This window comes from Protopterus annectens, chromosome 4.part0 (assembly GCF_019279795.1).
Source record: "Protopterus annectens isolate FY-2018-M chromosome 4.part0, PAN1.0, whole genome shotgun sequence".
NCBI classification, from domain to species: Eukaryota; Metazoa; Chordata; order Ceratodontiformes; family Protopteridae; genus Protopterus; species Protopterus annectens.
The window spans coordinates 47,031,361-47,049,733 of record NC_056733.1 but is presented as its reverse complement, the minus strand read 5'-3'; the positions used below and the strand labels follow the sequence as shown (position 1 = coordinate 47,049,733).

Genomic DNA, 18,373 nt, shown 5'->3' with positions numbered 1-18,373 from the left:
CTCAGTTTTTGTATCATCTTTTGTTTAGTTTCTTCTCACATACTCTTAATTGCCATAACAGAACCATTTTTAATTCATACTCCTAAATACTTCATCTTATCATGTCTCCATAAATATGGGTATTGCTGAACCAAGTCAGACGTGGATGCATATTTTAAAGCTATAGCCTTTTTTTATCTTCATTAGTTTTATATACTGAAAAAGACTTGTAATTGTCTCAAATTGTTCCACAACACTGGCATGTCCTTTTCTGGATTTATCAGACACAAAATAATATCTGGAAGTACAGGCAACTTTTCTTGAATGCCATACCAGCTGAATTCTTGAATTTGTGAGTCCCTTGTTTTCTTTACTAGTGGCCCTAAATGTAAAGCAAATGGCAAGGAGGAAAGAGGGGCACCACTGCCTGGTTCCTCTGTTTAAACACAGCTTTTCAGAGAGGAACTCCCTGGTTTAATTCCTGCCTCAGATCCTTCATATATCCTCCGAATTAACCTGATTATTGTATCAGGAATCCAAATGCTTCTATTGCCTACTCATAAAATGCCAGCTTACTGTGGCAAATGCGTTCTCTGGAGCAAGACCAACCAACAACTGTGGTGTTTTTTTACGTTCTGCTTCCTTCTGGATCATCAGTGTTTTATTAATGTTGCCAATTGTTTACCCTCCCTCCACAAAAAAAAAAAGAAAAAAAAAATTGATCATATCTAATTTCTAGCAATACCTTTGCTATTTTTTAACTAGACATAAAATGGGTCTATTTGATTCTGGGTTTACCATATATTTACTCTCTTTCATTAACACAGCCACCACATCTTTCTTCTAAGATGCTGGTGCTTCCCTTCCTTTTAAAATGCTATTTAAATCTGCTGGGATCTTTATCACTTTCTTCCCTCCTAACTTCCAAATTTCTGTAGGAATACCAGCTGTTTCTGGAGACTTCCCTGCAGATTGATTATACATCACCATTTTATCTTATCTCCTAATATTTTAAATATTACTCTAATACCTATAGGATCTCTGGTTACTTTTCTTGTCATATGCTTCATAAGTTTGGCAACAACCCATTCTACTTTCTGTTGACTAAATTGCTGCACTAAATGTTTTTATGCTGTGGAGTTGTTATCAAAAAATAGTTACTTAAAAGCAATCTTTCTAAACTCATGCATATTATCCATATATTCCATTATTTTGCTTTAGCATTCTACAGTTGTTGCTCCTGATGTTCTTCGTGTTTCACTGTTGCAGTCATTACATTTGGGTAATCTGCTGGCAGGTTGCCCTCAGTCGGCCTGAATAACAAAGTCTTGGGTCCTGCGTCTGTTGCTGTCTCTTCTTCCATGACTTCCGGGATATAAAACATGCAGCCAACGCCATTTTAATCCGTCTTTCTTGCCGCCCGGTGCCCGAAGCAGAAGCAGCTCGCAAGTGCCAGTCAGCCGACTCCTGAAATTTTCGTTTTCGAGTTTCAGAACCGAAGTCTTCAACTAAAGCTAAGTACCTTGTTGGGAAAACTTTTTCTTGCTCCTTACCAATTTCAGTAAAAGTTAATAACTGTATTACTTGTGGGAAGCAAATACCTCATAAGGATTTTCATTTGCACTGTATTCCTTGCCTAGGCCCTGATCACAACGTGCCTTGCTGTTGGTTTTGTGCTAAATTTAACCAACGCACTATTAAGCATCGGTATATTTTTGCTTCTAAATATTTTGGCTCAAGATTTAACTATCCAGAAATGTCGTTGATTAGCAATCCGACAACCGGAATACACAAAAAACGCAAAGAAAAAGACAGAGACATACCATTGAGGTCCAAAACCGATGACGAAGCTTCTCCTAAGCCATTCGGTTCGCCGGTACTCAGTGAGGTGCTTTTGCAGCCCCTGATGCCCCCTACTTTTGATTTGCAGGCCTCTACCGAGACCCATTCAGAGTCCGGTATGCCGTGCGACACTTCAAGTATTGAACCCGTGGATGTCTCTTTCTTAGATGGGTTCGGAGCCGCTGAGCAGGCACCGGCTTCTGAGGGTGTTTTCAGGCCTAAAGATTTGTATATTAAATCGACGCCATCATCAAAAAACAAGGCCAAACTGTGTCTAAAAATCCGACGCAAGGGCCACATGTTCAGGCCCCTATGCCTAAAAAACAAATTATCAAAATGGCTGATGATTTAATTACCTTGATCAGGGGTTCCCATCCCCCATCCTGCTAAGAAGCCTAGGCAAGGCACTGATTTTGAATCTTCAGATCAGGTTTCCATTTCTTCTGATTCCTGTTCTGATCAGGAATTTTCTGTTCCCCCTTATGAGGACTCTGATGCAGAAGAATCCATCCCTCCTGCTTCTCCTTCTGAGGATTTTTCTTTTGGAGAAACTTTGCATACCTTAAGGGAACATTTTCATTGGGAGAGTCAGGATTTTTCAGAATCCAAAAAGATGTTTAGGGATTTCCTCCTTCCTCAGCATAGGCCTTTGGCTATACCTCCTGTTTTAGACATTGTTGATGACGTTTTCTCAGAATCCAGCATGGCTCCTGATTCCCTGCCTCCGGCTCCTAGTAAGCCAGAAAGATATTACAGGGGTCCTGACTCGCACAAGTTTCTTTTCGAAAACCCTACTGCTGATCCTGAAACAATTTCTCAGGGTCTCAAGGGTGTTAAGGCTTCTACTGCTAAAAATCCTACCCCCTCCGATAGAGACTCCAGGGTGCTGGATAGATGGGGTAAGAAGGTTTACATGTCCGCAACCCTGGCAATCAGGGATTTAAACTGTCAATTTCATATGCTTAAATATCAGCAGCATGTCATGGGCCTACTTAAACAGAAAATGATGTTGATTTCTGACTGTCGAAAATAAAGAGTTACAGGATTTATTACATTCAGCTGAACAAGTTGGAAAGCATACTTTGCAATGTGATTTTGATTCCTTGGAGGCCTCTTGCAGGGCCGCCGTAACTGGATCTGTGATAAGAAGGCATGCTTTGCTCAAGGAGCAAAATCTGCCTGATCATGTTAAAGCTAAATTGTTGGATGCTCCTTTACAACAGGACAGTCTGTTTGGTAATAAGGCAGAAGAAGTTTTGAAAAAGATGGAAGACAAGGCTAAATGTATGCAGCCACCCAGATTCAGTAGGCACTGGTCTACTAAGAATTGATCCTTTCCAGTACCCAACAGAGCCGCTCAGGTAAAACCCAGACACTCCAAAGGCTCCAGGTTTCAGTTACAAGGAACTTACAGAACAAAGCAATGGGGTGCCTCCACCTCCAAATCTGGAAGTAGCAAGCCCCCCCCCCCTACAGTAAGCAGTCTCAATGACTTTCCTCTGCCATTTCCAAGCGCTTATCTTTTGGCAGCCCCTTTGGGGGGAAAACTACCACTTCATGCTCGAAATTGGCATCTAATGACCCAGGACAAGTGGGTCTTAAATATAGTATCCCAGGGATACAGATTTCATTTCCACATGTTGCTAATTCCAAACGGATGGCCAGATCTACCTCCAAATCAGTGGGCAGAGGTCCAGAAACAAGTCATGTCCCTCATGGATATGGGGGTTATTCAACCAGTACCAGAAAAGGAAAAAGGACAAGGCTTTTATTCAAGACTTTTCCTGGTACCCAGAAAAGACAAATCATGGCGTCCAATTCTGGACTTATCCATTCTTAATACCTTCCTGGACATTTCAAAATTCAAGATGCTGACTCTACAACCGTTACTGCCTATGCTAGACAAGGATGCCTGGTTGGTAACTCTAGACTTAAAAGAGGCTTAACTGCATATCCCAATCAGGGAATCTTGCAGAAGATACCTGCGCTTCAAAGCAGGCTATTTACATTACCAGTTCTCTGCACTGCCCTTTGGCTTATCTACTGCGCCCAGGGTCTTCACAAAGTGCTTGGCACCAGTGATTGCATTTTGCAGACAAAGAAACATTAACATTTATCCTTATCTGGATGATTGTCTAATTCAGGCAGAAAACAAGGACACTCTTCTACAACATCTGGCATTTGTAGAAAGGCTTCTAACATGCCTAGGGTACACCATAAAAGAAAAGAAATCACAAGTGGTACCCTCTCAAATAGTAACATTCCTGGGTGCAAGCTTGAATACAACTGCCCAGATGGCCAGACAAACAAACTCAATTGATGACATACTTCAAACAAGTGGCCACAAAAACCCAGCTATCTGCAAGACAAATTCTGCAGGCTTTGGGGTTCATGGCTTCCTGCATTCTACTAATTCCATATGCAAGACTGCATATGAGGAAACTTCAATGGTACCTAAAAAGCTTATGGAGTCAACATTGTCACAGCCTGGAAACGATGATTCCTCTCATTCCTTGCCTACAACAGGAGTTCCTATGGTGGGCAGAGGCCTGTCACCAAAACAAGGGACTGTCATTCATTCTACCCCCTGCCACCCAAGCCCTGACTACAGATGCATCAGATTATGCTTGGGGGGCCCATCTGGCAGGGAGATGCATTCAGCGCGAATGGAGCCCAAAACAAATGCACCTATATATCAACCAGAAAGAAATGCTAGCTATACAGAATGCTCTGACAGCCTTCAAGGACTTTCTTCATCCAGGACAACTACTGATAAAGGCGGACAACACCACAGTTATGTGGTACATAAACAAGCAGGGGGGTACCCACTCCTACCCTCTTTGCAGACTAGCCATGGCCTTGTGGAACACAGCCTTGACTTACCAAATACATCTACAAGTTCAATTCCTGCCAGGAAAGCAAAATACTCTGGCAGACGAACTAAGCAGAAACCTTATGGACCCACACAAATGGAAAATGGATCCACAAATCTTCAGCATGTTGACACGAAGATGGGGGAATCCAGACATAGATCTTTTTGCCTCTCCCCAAAACTATCAGTTGGACAAATTCTGCACAAGAATCCATCACAAAAAAAGCTTGGAAAGTGGATGCTGTATCCTTCATCTGGAAAAACCTATCAGTCTATGCCTTTCCCCCTCTGCCTCTGCTCTCCAAGGTTTTATTTTATTAAAAGTCAGACAGGAAAAAACAAAAATCATTCTGATTGCTCCAGACTGGCCTCGCTAACACTGGTAACCGCTTCTATGCAATATGTCACACCTTCCCCCATGGTACCTGCCTCAGACACCTCATCTACTGTCTCAGCAGAACTATCAAATTCTGCACACTCAGCTCAAAACTTTGAATCTTGCAGCATGGCTAATCAACTAATTTTACCAGTCACACCTCTCAGTAAACCTGTGATGGATGTCATTTTGGAGGCAAGAAGGCCTAGTATTAGAAAAGCTTATGCTGACAAATGGAAAAGATTATGTGCCTGGAACCAAGCACAAGGAGTAAATACAGCAATGCCCAATATTCCTCAGGTTCTGCAATATTTAACTGAGATGCTTCACAAGGGCCTATCCTTTTCTTCTATAAGAATCCATGCCTCTGCCATTTCAGCTCATTATAACACAGAGCCTCCTCTCTTTTCTCATCCCCTGTAAAACAGTACCTCAGAGGGGCCAACAATTTGAGTCCCCCCCCCCCAGGAGAGCACCAACTCCTGCATGGGACCTCAAATTTGTGCTGGAAAAACTCACCCTACCTCCTTTTGAACCAGCTGCTACTGCAGACATAAAATTCATCTCTTGGAAGACTGCCTTTCTTTTAGCAGTAACTTCAGCTAGAAGGATTTCAGAACTACAAGCTCTCATGGCAGTGGAGCCTTTCATTATCTTTTATCCAGACAGGGTGGCCCTCAGGACCAATCCATCCTTTATGCCTAAGGTGGTATCCGTTGTGGCTCTTAATCAAACCATTCATCTGCCATCTTTTTTCCCAAATCCACAGAAGGGGGGGGGGGATTTTGCATTCATTGGATGTACACAGACAACTAAGATTCTACTTGAACAGGACAAAATCTCTAAGAAAGTCTAAGCAATTGCTGGTGGCATTTGCTGCAGGGGCAGAGGGAAAGGCTATTTCAAAGCAGACTATTTGGAAATGGATAAGCCATTGTATTTGTTTCTGCTACATGCACCATGGTAAACCTGCCCCCAAGGGGATCAGATTCCATTCCACCAGGGCTGCATCTATGTCTGCAGCTTTTCTCAGAGGGGTTCCTACCAGAGACATTCTAGAAGCTGCTACTTGGAGCTCAGTTCATATGTTCACCAAGCATTACCATTTACCTCTCTTTTCTAAATCCAGAGCAGGCTTTGCCACTGCTGTCCTGCAGGGCCTTATAGCTGCTCCTAATGCTGTATAATTCCATCCTCCCAACCATAGCTTTGGGATTCTACCCAAATGTAATGACTGCAACAGTGAAACATGAAGAAATTAGTACAGTTGTGTACACTTACCATAAATGTAGATGTTCGAGTCTATTCACAGTTGCAGTCCTGGTTACCCACCCGCCAACCCTTTTTTTCTCTCTTATTATACCTCTTCTTTCCTTTACTATGCTCAAAAGCCTTTTTGGTGTATTTACTTTTAGTTGGAGGTATATTTTTTGTGTTCTAATTTACATGTATATGTATGTATGTATTTATCTATATATATATATATATATATATATATATATATATGTATAGGTTCATAGGTTGGTACTAGGCTATCGGCCCTAAGGCCTATGCAAACCTAGCCATAACAATTCCCTGGAAATTTTTTCCCACAATATTTGCTTCTCTGGGCCCCTGTCTAGCAGGGCGACTGACATGATCCCCGGGGTGAATTTCCTATCTCCCATCCAATCATCAAGGTTCCTTTTGAAGAGGGCCAATGAGGTGCTCTGCTTGACATGTATGGGCAGTCTATTCTAGAGTATGGGGAGTCTCTGGGTCAGGAACCTATCCCTCCAGCATGTTTTGTTCATTGTGATGATAAGGTTTAGATCCCTGGAGCATGTGGCTCTGAGGGTTTGGGATTTCTTTAAGTGGAGCATGTCCAACAGCTCAGCGTTTGACATGGCCTTGTATGTTAAGCAGAGATCGCCTCTGAGTAGACGATATGCCACAGAGTATAGCTGGAGTTTTTTTAGATGGTCAGCATATGGCATCTGCTTTAGGCCTGTGGTTCTTTTAGTGAGGTATTTCTGTGGCCTTTCCAGCTGTTGCAGATGTCTTGTGAGATACATACCAAATGGGGCATTATACTCTATAATGGGTCTAATGAGGGATGAGTACAATGGGACAATGACCTCCTTTTTTCTGGATGAAAAGCCCTTAGTGATGAGGTGTGCCACATAGAATATATATATATATATATACATATATATATATATATATATATATATATATATATATATATATTTTTTTTTTTTTGCTCCCCATTTGGGGGGCACCTTACATCTGGAGCAAGAAAAACTGTTTAAAATGGCATCGGCTGCATGTTTTATACCCCTGACGACTTGACGTCATGGAAGAAGAGACAGCAACTGACACAGGACCCAAGACTTTGTTATTCAGGCCGACTGAGAGCAACCTGCCGGCAGATTACCCAAATGTAATGACTGCCACAGCGAATACACTTGAACATCTACATTTATGGTAAGTGTACACAACTGTACTTTCTGTGAGATTCCCTTTATTCTGCAACACTCCAACCTTTGTCAGACCATCTTAATAATTCCTATTATTTCTTAACCATATCTGTTTCTGTATTACTGCTGCCCTATTTTTAAACCCAATTTTTATTTAGATATTCCTTCTGAAGAAATGTATATCATCCCTATTAACTCTTGAATAATTTACGCTACCCATTCTTTAAATTCCTATCTTTTTAACATGTGGTAGGAAAGCACCAGTGTCTCATTTTTACTTCATTATCCTGCATTTTTAGTTTGTTTTTTTATAAGTGCATAATCTGAAATGGTTATTGGATGTGAGTCAACAATTGAATGCACATGTTCCTGTGAAATATAAATTCTATCCAGCCTAGTCAGTTACTGTACATTGGGAAATAATATGTAAAGTCTCTCTGTGTTCCTACTACTGAATTCATATTTTCCATACTAAACATTATCTTACATTTCTTCAAATGTCTACACTCTTCTTATATTTTGTCTTCTAGGCCCCCTATGCATCCTCACTGTTGCAAATCAACTTTCCAGTCCCCACTTGCAAGTAATCCCTGGTGAAAGCTAATTATTTTCCCCAGAATTTTCTTAAGTTCCGTTATAGCCATTTTAGGTGGAATATAAATACATGCCAGCATAATCGTCCTCTCTTGCCAGTTGCTCATTAGTACTACAGATCTACCATTATTATCTTTTTTCCTCTTCTATTGCTATTGGAGCTCCTTTTTAATTACTTTTAGCTGTTGTGTTACATACATACATACACTAATTTTTGGGAAGTTGATCTTTTATGCAGTTGTTTCTTGTCATATCCATTTGAACCTATGTCACAACTTATAGGCATTTTTTTTAAAATGAAAACCTTCAAACAACCCCCCGAACCTATTAACGTAATACTAACACAAATCTCTGTACATCTGTAAATAATGTTTAACCCTCGTAATAGGAACACTTGTCCCAGATTGAAAGCCACACTCACAGGCTTGAATTAACCTATAATGAAGGTTATCCATGCTAGGATGCATGATACAGCCCATGCTTCTACTTCCACTAAGTACCATCTATTTTTTTGTCTTATCTTATTCCTTCCTAGACGTTGAAAACTTGAAGGCGTTAAGAAAACATTATCTCCTAGCCATTAAAACTGCCCCCTTATCAGATTGTCTCCATAGTAATATGAGAACCCGATATGTTGCCTTCCACTACAACCTTTTCATATTGCTCTGTGAAAATATATGTGCTAAAGGAAAACATTTCATTGCATTCAGTGATCTTTTATTTCTTTGCTTCCACTTAAAACTTATTCAATTAAGCCACGGGCCTTAATCCAGTCATTACTTTATGCAAAAGTAAGAATAACATATCAATTGTTCTTGTATCATTCTCTTTTGTCCAGGCTTTCTTCTCTTTTGTATTGCAGTGTCTACATTTCTTAAAACTGGACAAGAAGAAAGAAGGGAAAATAGGGACACCTGTTTATTTTAGTATCCCTATTACACACAAAAATAACTGAAGAAAAATGTACTTTATAGCATGCAGTATATGTAATGTATTGTAAAATACTGTTAAGAACTAACTTTTCTTTTACTTGCAGTTAACTCTTTTTTTCCTCTTCCCCTCTCCTAAATGTTATTACAAACATTACATAAAGTAGGGTATATAATTTTGAGCTCCCTGTAAGTTTAACAATGTCAAAAAAGTTAATTATTTCCTTCCATATTTTCTTACTCCATGTTTCACAAATCTAATTAATGCTTTGTAATCACACATTTATTCATCAATTTCTGACTGCTGGTTTTCTAAATGTTGATCTCCATCTCCCATATCCAGTCTCTGGTTCATTTATAAACATATTCATGGTTCTTCTAGTCAATTGTTTTACTGTTTTCTGTCTTTCAAGCATTTTCCTTTGGAACATTGGAAAAGGTTTCACTGGCGTAGTCTCTGTATGGGCTTTATTATCAGAAGAGTAAGAAGCAGAATTCCCTTCTGTTTGAAAGCTCACTTTTTGTTGGGCAAACTTTTGTATTTCCATCTTAGCATGTTCTGCATCAAAAATGATTTTGACCTTCCAGGAAAAAAATATTCTGAAAATATCTGTTGACAGAAGCCTGAATCTCACACCTGCTTCTCGACATTCCCTCATTGCTGGAATAAATTTACTCCTCTTCTGCCTCGTGCACAGTGAGTAATCATTTTCCGCAAATACACTACTGTTTCACACTTTTAGTACTTTGTCCTTCTTCCACAGTTTGTCTGAATCAGCACTTTCTGCTGGTAAGATTGCATCTTTACTATAAAATGTCTGGGCTGCTTTTTTGTGTCCAAGTTTGGAGCATACACACTATGTGCCCTTTCAGTTAACTACTGTGGAATACCAGTCCAGTTGCTTATTTGTGCTTCCAGTTTCTCTGGTACAGCAGAAAATCTCAGATTTTCCCTGTGTGCTTTGTTCTCTAATTCTACCATTTTTTTAAAAAAAAATCCTCTTGACCAGTGTCGTACTCTGCCAGCATTTTCTTCATGTCAGCCTCTGATTTTGAGTTTTATCAGCTGCATCTGAGTATCTGTTTAAAGGTTCTTCAATTTTTCACAGCTTTTTCCCATTTGAATTGATATACTCCTGAAGTGTTCTGTTTATTTTCATCACCTTTAAGCATATTTGACCTTTTCACCTTGCACCAAAGCTGGAGTTTGAACTGTTTTTTGTTGGACAGCTGCAGGATTCTTCCAGCTAGTGTGTTCTCTTCATCTTTTGTGATTGATTTTCTTTCATGTTCTCTGAATTTCTTTTTTGCTAGCATCCATGAAGTGCACTTACTAGCCAGTTACTGAAATTTACCCAAAAAGACAATTCACTGGCTATCTGTTCTGAGTTTCTGTTTTCACAGTGTGAGAGCTACAATTAATCTGTTAGTCAGGGTGCAGCTATCTTGGAAGTCCATGGTTGAAGCAATCTTTGTAAATTTTACTCAATCTGGAAAGCATGGAGTTCCGCTGGCTAACTGTCTTTTGCTTAGATCTCCTGTCTATCACTGTTATCACTGCTAATTGGAAAACAAACTAATATCTTTGCAGATGCAAGATTATTAGCATTTTTCTTGGCTTTCATTATTTTGTCTTATTTTACAAACCTATTTACTTACAGAAGAACCTTGCTCGTAACTTAAGCCAAGGTCATTAATCAAGACAGCCACCCTTGTAAAATTATCTTAGTTCTACATGGGCTTATAGGCAAGTACTAGACTAGCTACCCTTGTTGGGCCATTTTAAGCCTAGCCAATTTTCTTTTCAAATGTGAGCATCAAACCCTGAACCAGGTGACTATGTTACTGTGACTCACAGGTAAACACTTTAATCATTATACCCACCCTCAACCTCTACATTTTTATACTCACCCCAACTCTAGCAGCCCCGACCAAAAGATTTGTATATATTTTAACAAGAAACATCTTTATTAAATTATCGTGTATGACATGGGCAGAAACATCTTATCGTGTATGATGTCCACAATCATATATTTATATAAATTAAAACAAACCATATTGACATGATTTCAGTTGCAAGCACTATATATCACTTATCTGTCTAGTCATTGAGAGTCGAACATTATATAACACATTCAAATCCTGTCTTCTTTTAAACCTTGTTCCTTTTCTGCATGTATTATTTCCACATTTCCCATTTTTTTCTATGTAATGTTTTCCTACCATTTTCTGAAGATCCCAGTTCGAGTTACTATATTCACTACTTCTAGTAAAGTTGGTTTAGACTTTGATTTCCATTTTCTAGTATTTGCTTTTTGACAGCCACCATAATTAGAATCCGCAAAGACTTACTATGTCTAGGCAATTTCGATTTTGTTTATTTTGTATCACAGCTCAAAAAAATCATTTTCTTACTTGCACCAATTTGCTCACCCAATATTTCTGACAGAGCAGTCTGTAGGGCAGTGTTAAAGTTTGCCAACATGGTACACACCCAGAAAATCTCTTCCCAATTACCTCTTTCTTTCCCATCACACCTCCAACATTTGCTGTCTACCTGATCAAAATTTCTTTGGCGTCCACTTAGGAAATAAAAATACCTATGTAAATACTTCCAAGCAAAGATACTAAATCTTCTAGACTTTGTTGCATATTTCTGAGACATATGTATATCCCCCCATTGTTTGTTTGTGAATTGCTTATCTAATCTCTCTTCCCAATCCTTCCCAACCTCCTCTGATTTATTCTTATAGTTACCTTCCAATATTTTGTATGCTCTACTGATTATTCCACAGCCGCTTCTATTCTAGTTTCTACTAAAAACTCTGTTAGTGCTGATGTTTCGCTTAAGATCCTCCGTTTCTTTCTCTTAGTCTTATACTCTGATATCAGTTCTTGATAAGGAAGACAGTTTCTATCCCGCAGTTCAAATAAATTCTTGGCCTCTTCCCATTCCATTACCTTTCCCTCTCTAATAATTTGCTTCAATGCCTTGGTTCCCTTGCCAGTTTTCTCCAATAAATTCCAGCCTCCTCTTACATATTGTCTCTCTCCCTAATTGCAGTCATCCCTATCAGCAAAATCTCCTTTCTTCATTCCCATGTTGGCTTAGTTCTTAGAATACTGTCTGCTACTTTATGAATATAATGTTCTTCATGGTTATTATTATTCTCCTTAAGGGTCTGTATCCAAAATCCCAGTATCTCCTTATTTCTTGAGCTTCCCCTGTTTCATCATCATACCTTTCCACTTTGAATTACAGCTTTCTGCTTGTGCTATGTATAGAAGCCTTAACTATGTAGCTCTGAAATACCCCTTAAAATCAGGTAGTCCAAAACCTCCTGGTTCAGTTGGAAGAATCAGTTTATCCCACTTGACTATTGCCATCTTCCCCTCCCAAATAAAATCCTTCAGCTCTTTATTGCTATCCAAATTTCTCCTCTGGTTGACAAAAATGTACCTGACTTGTGTATAAAAGTAAAGGGACTTAAAAAAATTAACTGCTTGTATCTTGTTATCCATATCCATATAACTGAGCTTCCAATTTCTCAGTTTTTGTATTATCTTTTATTTAGTAACCACTTGCAACTAAAACACACTTTGTGCTAAATCCCAAAACGATGAAACTGTTGTAACAAAACTTTTATTAGAACCAACATGAACCAAGCGCTTTCGCTCGGATAATACCGAGCTTTATCAAGGTAAAACAATTGAAATGCTTCACTCATAGGCTTTAAATATACATCTCAAGTGTTACATGACCTCATTAATTAAATTCCCAACCCTATAAAACACACTTTTAAAATGCAAACAATTAAACTTGAAGGCTAGTAGTAAAATCCTTTCATATAAACAAGCAATACAATATCTAAAAACTTCTTGAAAAACAGAATCCTGTTTAAAAATCTGTACATTAAAATAAATGCATAACATGGTTGCAATATCATAATTATTTTTGTTTTTAAAAATTACCATTATCGTTCTTATCTCCTAAAACAATGACACTGGATGTACGTGTATCCAAAAACATAGAAACATGAACATCTCAGCCATAATCTAACAAACTATTCTTGTAAATATATAATGTACCACTATTTAGTATAAAACAATTATGCACCTACTACCCACACTATTGTAGCCAAGTGCATATATTATAGGTATAGACCTATAGTCTCAGGAGCTGGAAGCATCACTGAACCATTGTTGAAGTTCATTGACTTCACTTTAAAACAACACGTTACTAGTATAGCCCATATTTGTAAAGATTCTTGGGACTTCCTGAGAGGTATAGACCAAAATGTATTTAATTCACAACTTTTGATGGTCACAATAGATATTGTGGAACTTTTTCCAAGCATTCCACATAACATTGGCTTAGAATGGTTTGGTCATATTTTGACATCAGAGACAGAGTTTAGTTCTAAATTCATTAATCTCATTGTAGAACTCATGGAAATTGTGCTAGAGAACAATTTCATCCATTTCAATGGTGAATTTTACCGTCAGAGGAAAGGGGTGGCAATGGGGCCCCCTGTGCTTCTTTATATGCCAGTATTGTTTTGTATTATTGGGAGAAGAAATTTGTTTTTAAAAGCACATGGCATCAGTACATTCTACACTATAGGAGATACCTGGATGACATCTCTATATTGTGGAAGGGCAGCGAAAGTAACCTAGTGGACTTTTTACAATGCATTAACAATACAACATCATTTTTGAAGTTTACTCACAAAATAGACAACGATAAACTTCACTATTTGGATGTCACCTTATCAAAAGATTATGTCAAACAATGTTTCCAATCAAGATTATACAGGAAAAGTTCTTACTCTAATTCTTATCTGCATTTTCAGAGTGGGCACCCCTTCTATCAGAAAAAGGGGATAGTAAAAGGGCAGTTAATACTTGCTTCACGTATGCCTAGTACCATAGAGAGTTTTCGCGAAGAATTGGAAACCCTGAAAGACTTTTTTCTAGAAAAAGGGTACCCTAACACGCTGGTAGAGGGTTTGATTCAAGAGGTGAGTCGAGATAGGGACACTGCCTATCCTCCTCTTTTAGGAACTGGTTTAAATAATGTGTATAGAAATGAGCACAAGAATACCACAAATATTAAAAATAGTTTTATACACACATTTTCAGCCAATTCTGACAAGATTGAGCAGATTTTACATAGATATTGGCCTATTCTTAGTACACATGGTGAAATAAAATCCTATATTCCAGCTCACCCACATTTTGTCAGAAAGAGAGACATGAATTTAAAAGAATTCTTGGAGGTTAAGCACAATAGACAATCTAATAGGATGAACAGGAAACTTTGCACATACCCATGTGGGAGTTGCAAACAATGTTATGCCATGTTGAATCAAGGGGATTTCTACCTCCCTTCCAGGAAGTTTAGGTACACTCCCACTAATTATTTTAATTGTGGAATGAAGGGTGTAGTATATTTAGGGTTTCGCGAAACATGTTATGGGTTCTACGTGGGCAAAACTGAAAGACTTCTAAGGAGAAGAGTCTATGAGCACTGAAATGACATTAATAATCACAAAGAGAGTAATGCATTTTATAAACATTCCTTGCTTTGTGAGAATATGCATTTGAAGTTCATGGTTCTTGAACAAATCATACCAGATATTAGGGGAGGTAGTTGGGAAACCAGGCTGGAGTACCGTGAACTTTATTGGCAATTGAAACTGGACTCCGGCAGGTTTCCCGGTAATGAATGAAAATATCAATATTAACAGCGTTTTGAAGCTCAGGCAAGTTCGTTTGTAGAGCTGATTTAACAGTCATACTGGTTATAAGGTGTACAGTAGAATGGGTATTTATTCATCTTATAATATGCACTTGGCTACAATAGTGTGGGTAGTAGGTGCATAATTGTTTTATACTAAATAGTGGTACATTATATATTTACAAGAATAGTTTGTTAGATTATGGCTGAGATGTTCATGTTTCTATGTTTTTGGATACACATACATCCAGTGTCATTGTTTTAGGAGATAAGAACGACAATGGTAATTTTTAAAAACAAACATAATTATGATATTGCAACCATGTTATGCATTTATTTTAATGTACAGATTTTTAAACAGGATTCTGTTTTTCAAGAAGTTTTTAGATATTGTATTGCTTGTTTATATGAAAGGATTTTGCTACTAGCCTTCGAGTTTAATTGTTTGCATTTTAAAAGTGTGTTTTATAGAGTTGGGGATTTAATTAATGAGGTCATGTGACACTTGAGATGTATATTTAAAGCCTATGAGAGAAGCATTTCAATTGTTTTACCTTGATAAAGCTCGGTATTATCCGAGCGAAAGTGCTTCATTCACGTTGGTTCTAATAAAAGTTTTGTTACAACAGTTTCATCATTTTGGGATTTAGCACGAAGTGTGTTTTAGTTGCAAGTGGTTACTGATTCTCCGGGTCCTGTGGTGCCGGGCTTGTTTTACTTCTTTGCTTTGACCTTTCTCTTTGTGGATTTATCTTTTATTTAGTTTCTTCCCACATATCCTTAGCTGCCACGCCTGAATCCTTTTTCATTTTATAATGTCCCCATAACAATGGATATTGCCGAACTAATTTGTGTGTGGGTATGTAATTTATAGCTATTGCATTCGTTTTAGCTTCATTAATTTTGTATCCCAAAAACAATTTGAAACTGCCTCAAAATGTTCCACAACACTGAAATGTCATTTTCTGGTTTTATTGGTTGTAAAATGATTTCATCTGCTAAGAGAGAGAGCTTTTTTTACTACTGTGCCAATTATATCATTGAATTTCTGAGTCCCTTATTTTCTTAGCCAGTGGTTTTAATTATAGTGAAAATAACAAAGGGGAAAGAGGATACCCCTGCCTGGTTCCTCTGCTCAGACAGAAATAATCCGAGAGGAACACACTCACTTTAATTTTCACCTCTGATCCCTCATATATCCTCCAAATCAACTTTATAATTTTATCAGGGAATGCAAATGCTTCCATTGTCCTGCTCATAAATTCCCAACTTAGTCTGTCAAAAGCTTTCTCTTCATCAAGACCCACCAACAACAGTGGTTATTTTCTTATATTTAGCTTCCATCCGGATCGTTAATGTTCGGTTAATATTGTCAAATGTTTGTCTCCCCTCCACAAAATCACATTGATCTGTATCTATCAATTTTGGCATCGCCGTTGCCATTCTTTTAGTTATTATAGACATTAACACTTTATAGTAATGGTTTAGGGTTGAAATGGGCCTGTAATGAAGCTGGGTCTGCTGGATCTTTACCCTCTTTAGGTATTACAGCCATCGCTGCTTTCTTCCAGACTGTTGTTGCTTCTCCTCCTTTTAAAATACTATTAAACAAAACCTTCCAGATCTTTATCAGTTTTTCCCTCCTAGCTTCCAGACTTCAACAGGAATGCCATCTATTCCTGGGGACTTTCCTTTTGAGTGATTATACATCACCATTTTTATCTCATTTCCTTTTATCCTAACCATTAGTAACTGAGCCTCATCTACTTCTAACCTTGGCATATTTAATTCTTCCATAAAAATTTCTGAGTGTAACCTTTTCTTGATCTCCATATGTCTCTGCTTTATACAGACTTTATTACAATTTCTGAAGTATTTCTTGTACCTCTACAGGATCTCTTGTTATCTTCCTTGTTGTAGGCTCCCAAAGCTTGACTATGACCATTTCTACTTTCTGTTGACAGAGTCATTGCACTAAAAGCTTTTGTGATCTGGCATTAGTATCAGGAATCAGTTTCTTAGCTGATACATTTCTAAACTCATGCATATTATCAATGTAATCTATTGTTTTCTCTCTAGCATCATACCTCTCAACCTCTTACAGCAAGAAACCTGGACAAAGCCATAAAGAAAAGTGGGAGTAAGCTACAAAAATAGGGACAATTTTAAATAGCCCTCTTACAAACTTAGATAGTTGATAGAACAACAGGTTTTGCATTGGCATAATTTTTTCTGAAGGGGATGACATCTGAAACTCAAATGTCTGCCATTATTTTATAACTTCAATCTTTAATGATTTGCCACTAATTTGCCAGAAAAAAACACAATTTCATGAAAAACGAACCAAAAATATGAGGCAAAAATCTGGACAATATGTGAAAATATGTATATTTGAGAGGTATGTTTAGCATTCTGCAGTTCCTCTTCTTGTTCTGTGAGATTCCCCCGTTCTACAATACTTTATCATTTGTCAGTCCCTCTAAAATAATTCTTGTTGTTTGTTAACCATAGCTCCCTTTCTTTTATTTCTACCTTATTTTTAAACTCCACTTTAATTTTATCCAACTCCCTAACTATATTTTCAGAAAAAAATGCCATCTTCTCTTAATAACTCCTGAGTAATCTCCACTATTCCTTAAATTCCTCTCTTAACATATAGGTGGGAAAGGGCCAGTGTCTCATTTTTATTTCATTACCCTGTTTATTTTTATTTAAGTTAATATTGGCACTTGATCTGAAATAGTTATTGGGTGCGTATCAAGACCTTCCAATTAAATGCACATTTTCCTGTGAAATGTAATTTCTGTCTAGCCTAGCCCAGTTTTTATTTCTTGGGGAATAATATGTAAATTCACTTATTGCTGAATTCACACCATCCATGCAAAATATTTTCATAAATTTATTCATAAATCTACCTTCCTTTGTTATACTTTTCCTTCTGGGCCACCCAGAGACATCTTCACTGTTGCAAATCACATTCCAATCCCCACCTATAAGTAATGATCCTTGCTAAAAACTGATTATTTCTCCAAGAATTTTCTTATGCTCCATTATATCAATTTTAGGTGGAATATAAATATATCAGTGTAATCTTCCTTAACCTGTAGACCCTTAGTACTACAAATCTGCCATTATTTTCTTTTTTATCCTCTTCTATCACTGCTAGAGCTCCTCTTGCAATTAATATAAGTACTTCCTTTTTCCTTTGTCCCAGGTATTCTGCTGAATAACCATACTGAAAACATTTCTTTATCAAATTCACATGTTCGGTTCTTTCTTAGTGTCTCTCCTGTATCATAACTGTTTGTACTCTGCATTTTAATGTAGTGTACTACTCTTTCATTTTTGTATTGATCTGTGAGACTGTTGACATTGAAAGACATTACAGAAAGCATCATTGCATTAAAAAGTTATTCACACCTTTTATGTACAAGACCATTTTTGTTAAATGTGCAGTTTCAGCTTTTGTGTTACATGGATACACTCTTTGACAGTTTAAACTTTTGTACAGTTGTTTCTTGTCATATCCATTTGAGCCAATATCACATCTTACAAAACTTTGTTTTATTAAAAGCCTTTAAA

At 37.7% G+C, this 18,373-nt stretch overlaps 1 protein-coding gene across 1 annotated transcript in view; it reads left to right on the top strand.

Annotated features, from left to right (window-relative positions):
- RNF213 (ring finger protein 213) overlaps positions 1-18,373 on the top strand; it is a gene marked incomplete in the record, with an annotated part of 2,890,576 nt that overhangs the window by 1,490,279 nt on the left and 1,381,924 nt on the right. Inside the window, 1 exon segment of the mRNA XM_044069632.1 lies at positions 1,201-1,233. Coding sequence (XP_043925567.1) covers positions 1,201-1,233 — 33 coding nt within the window.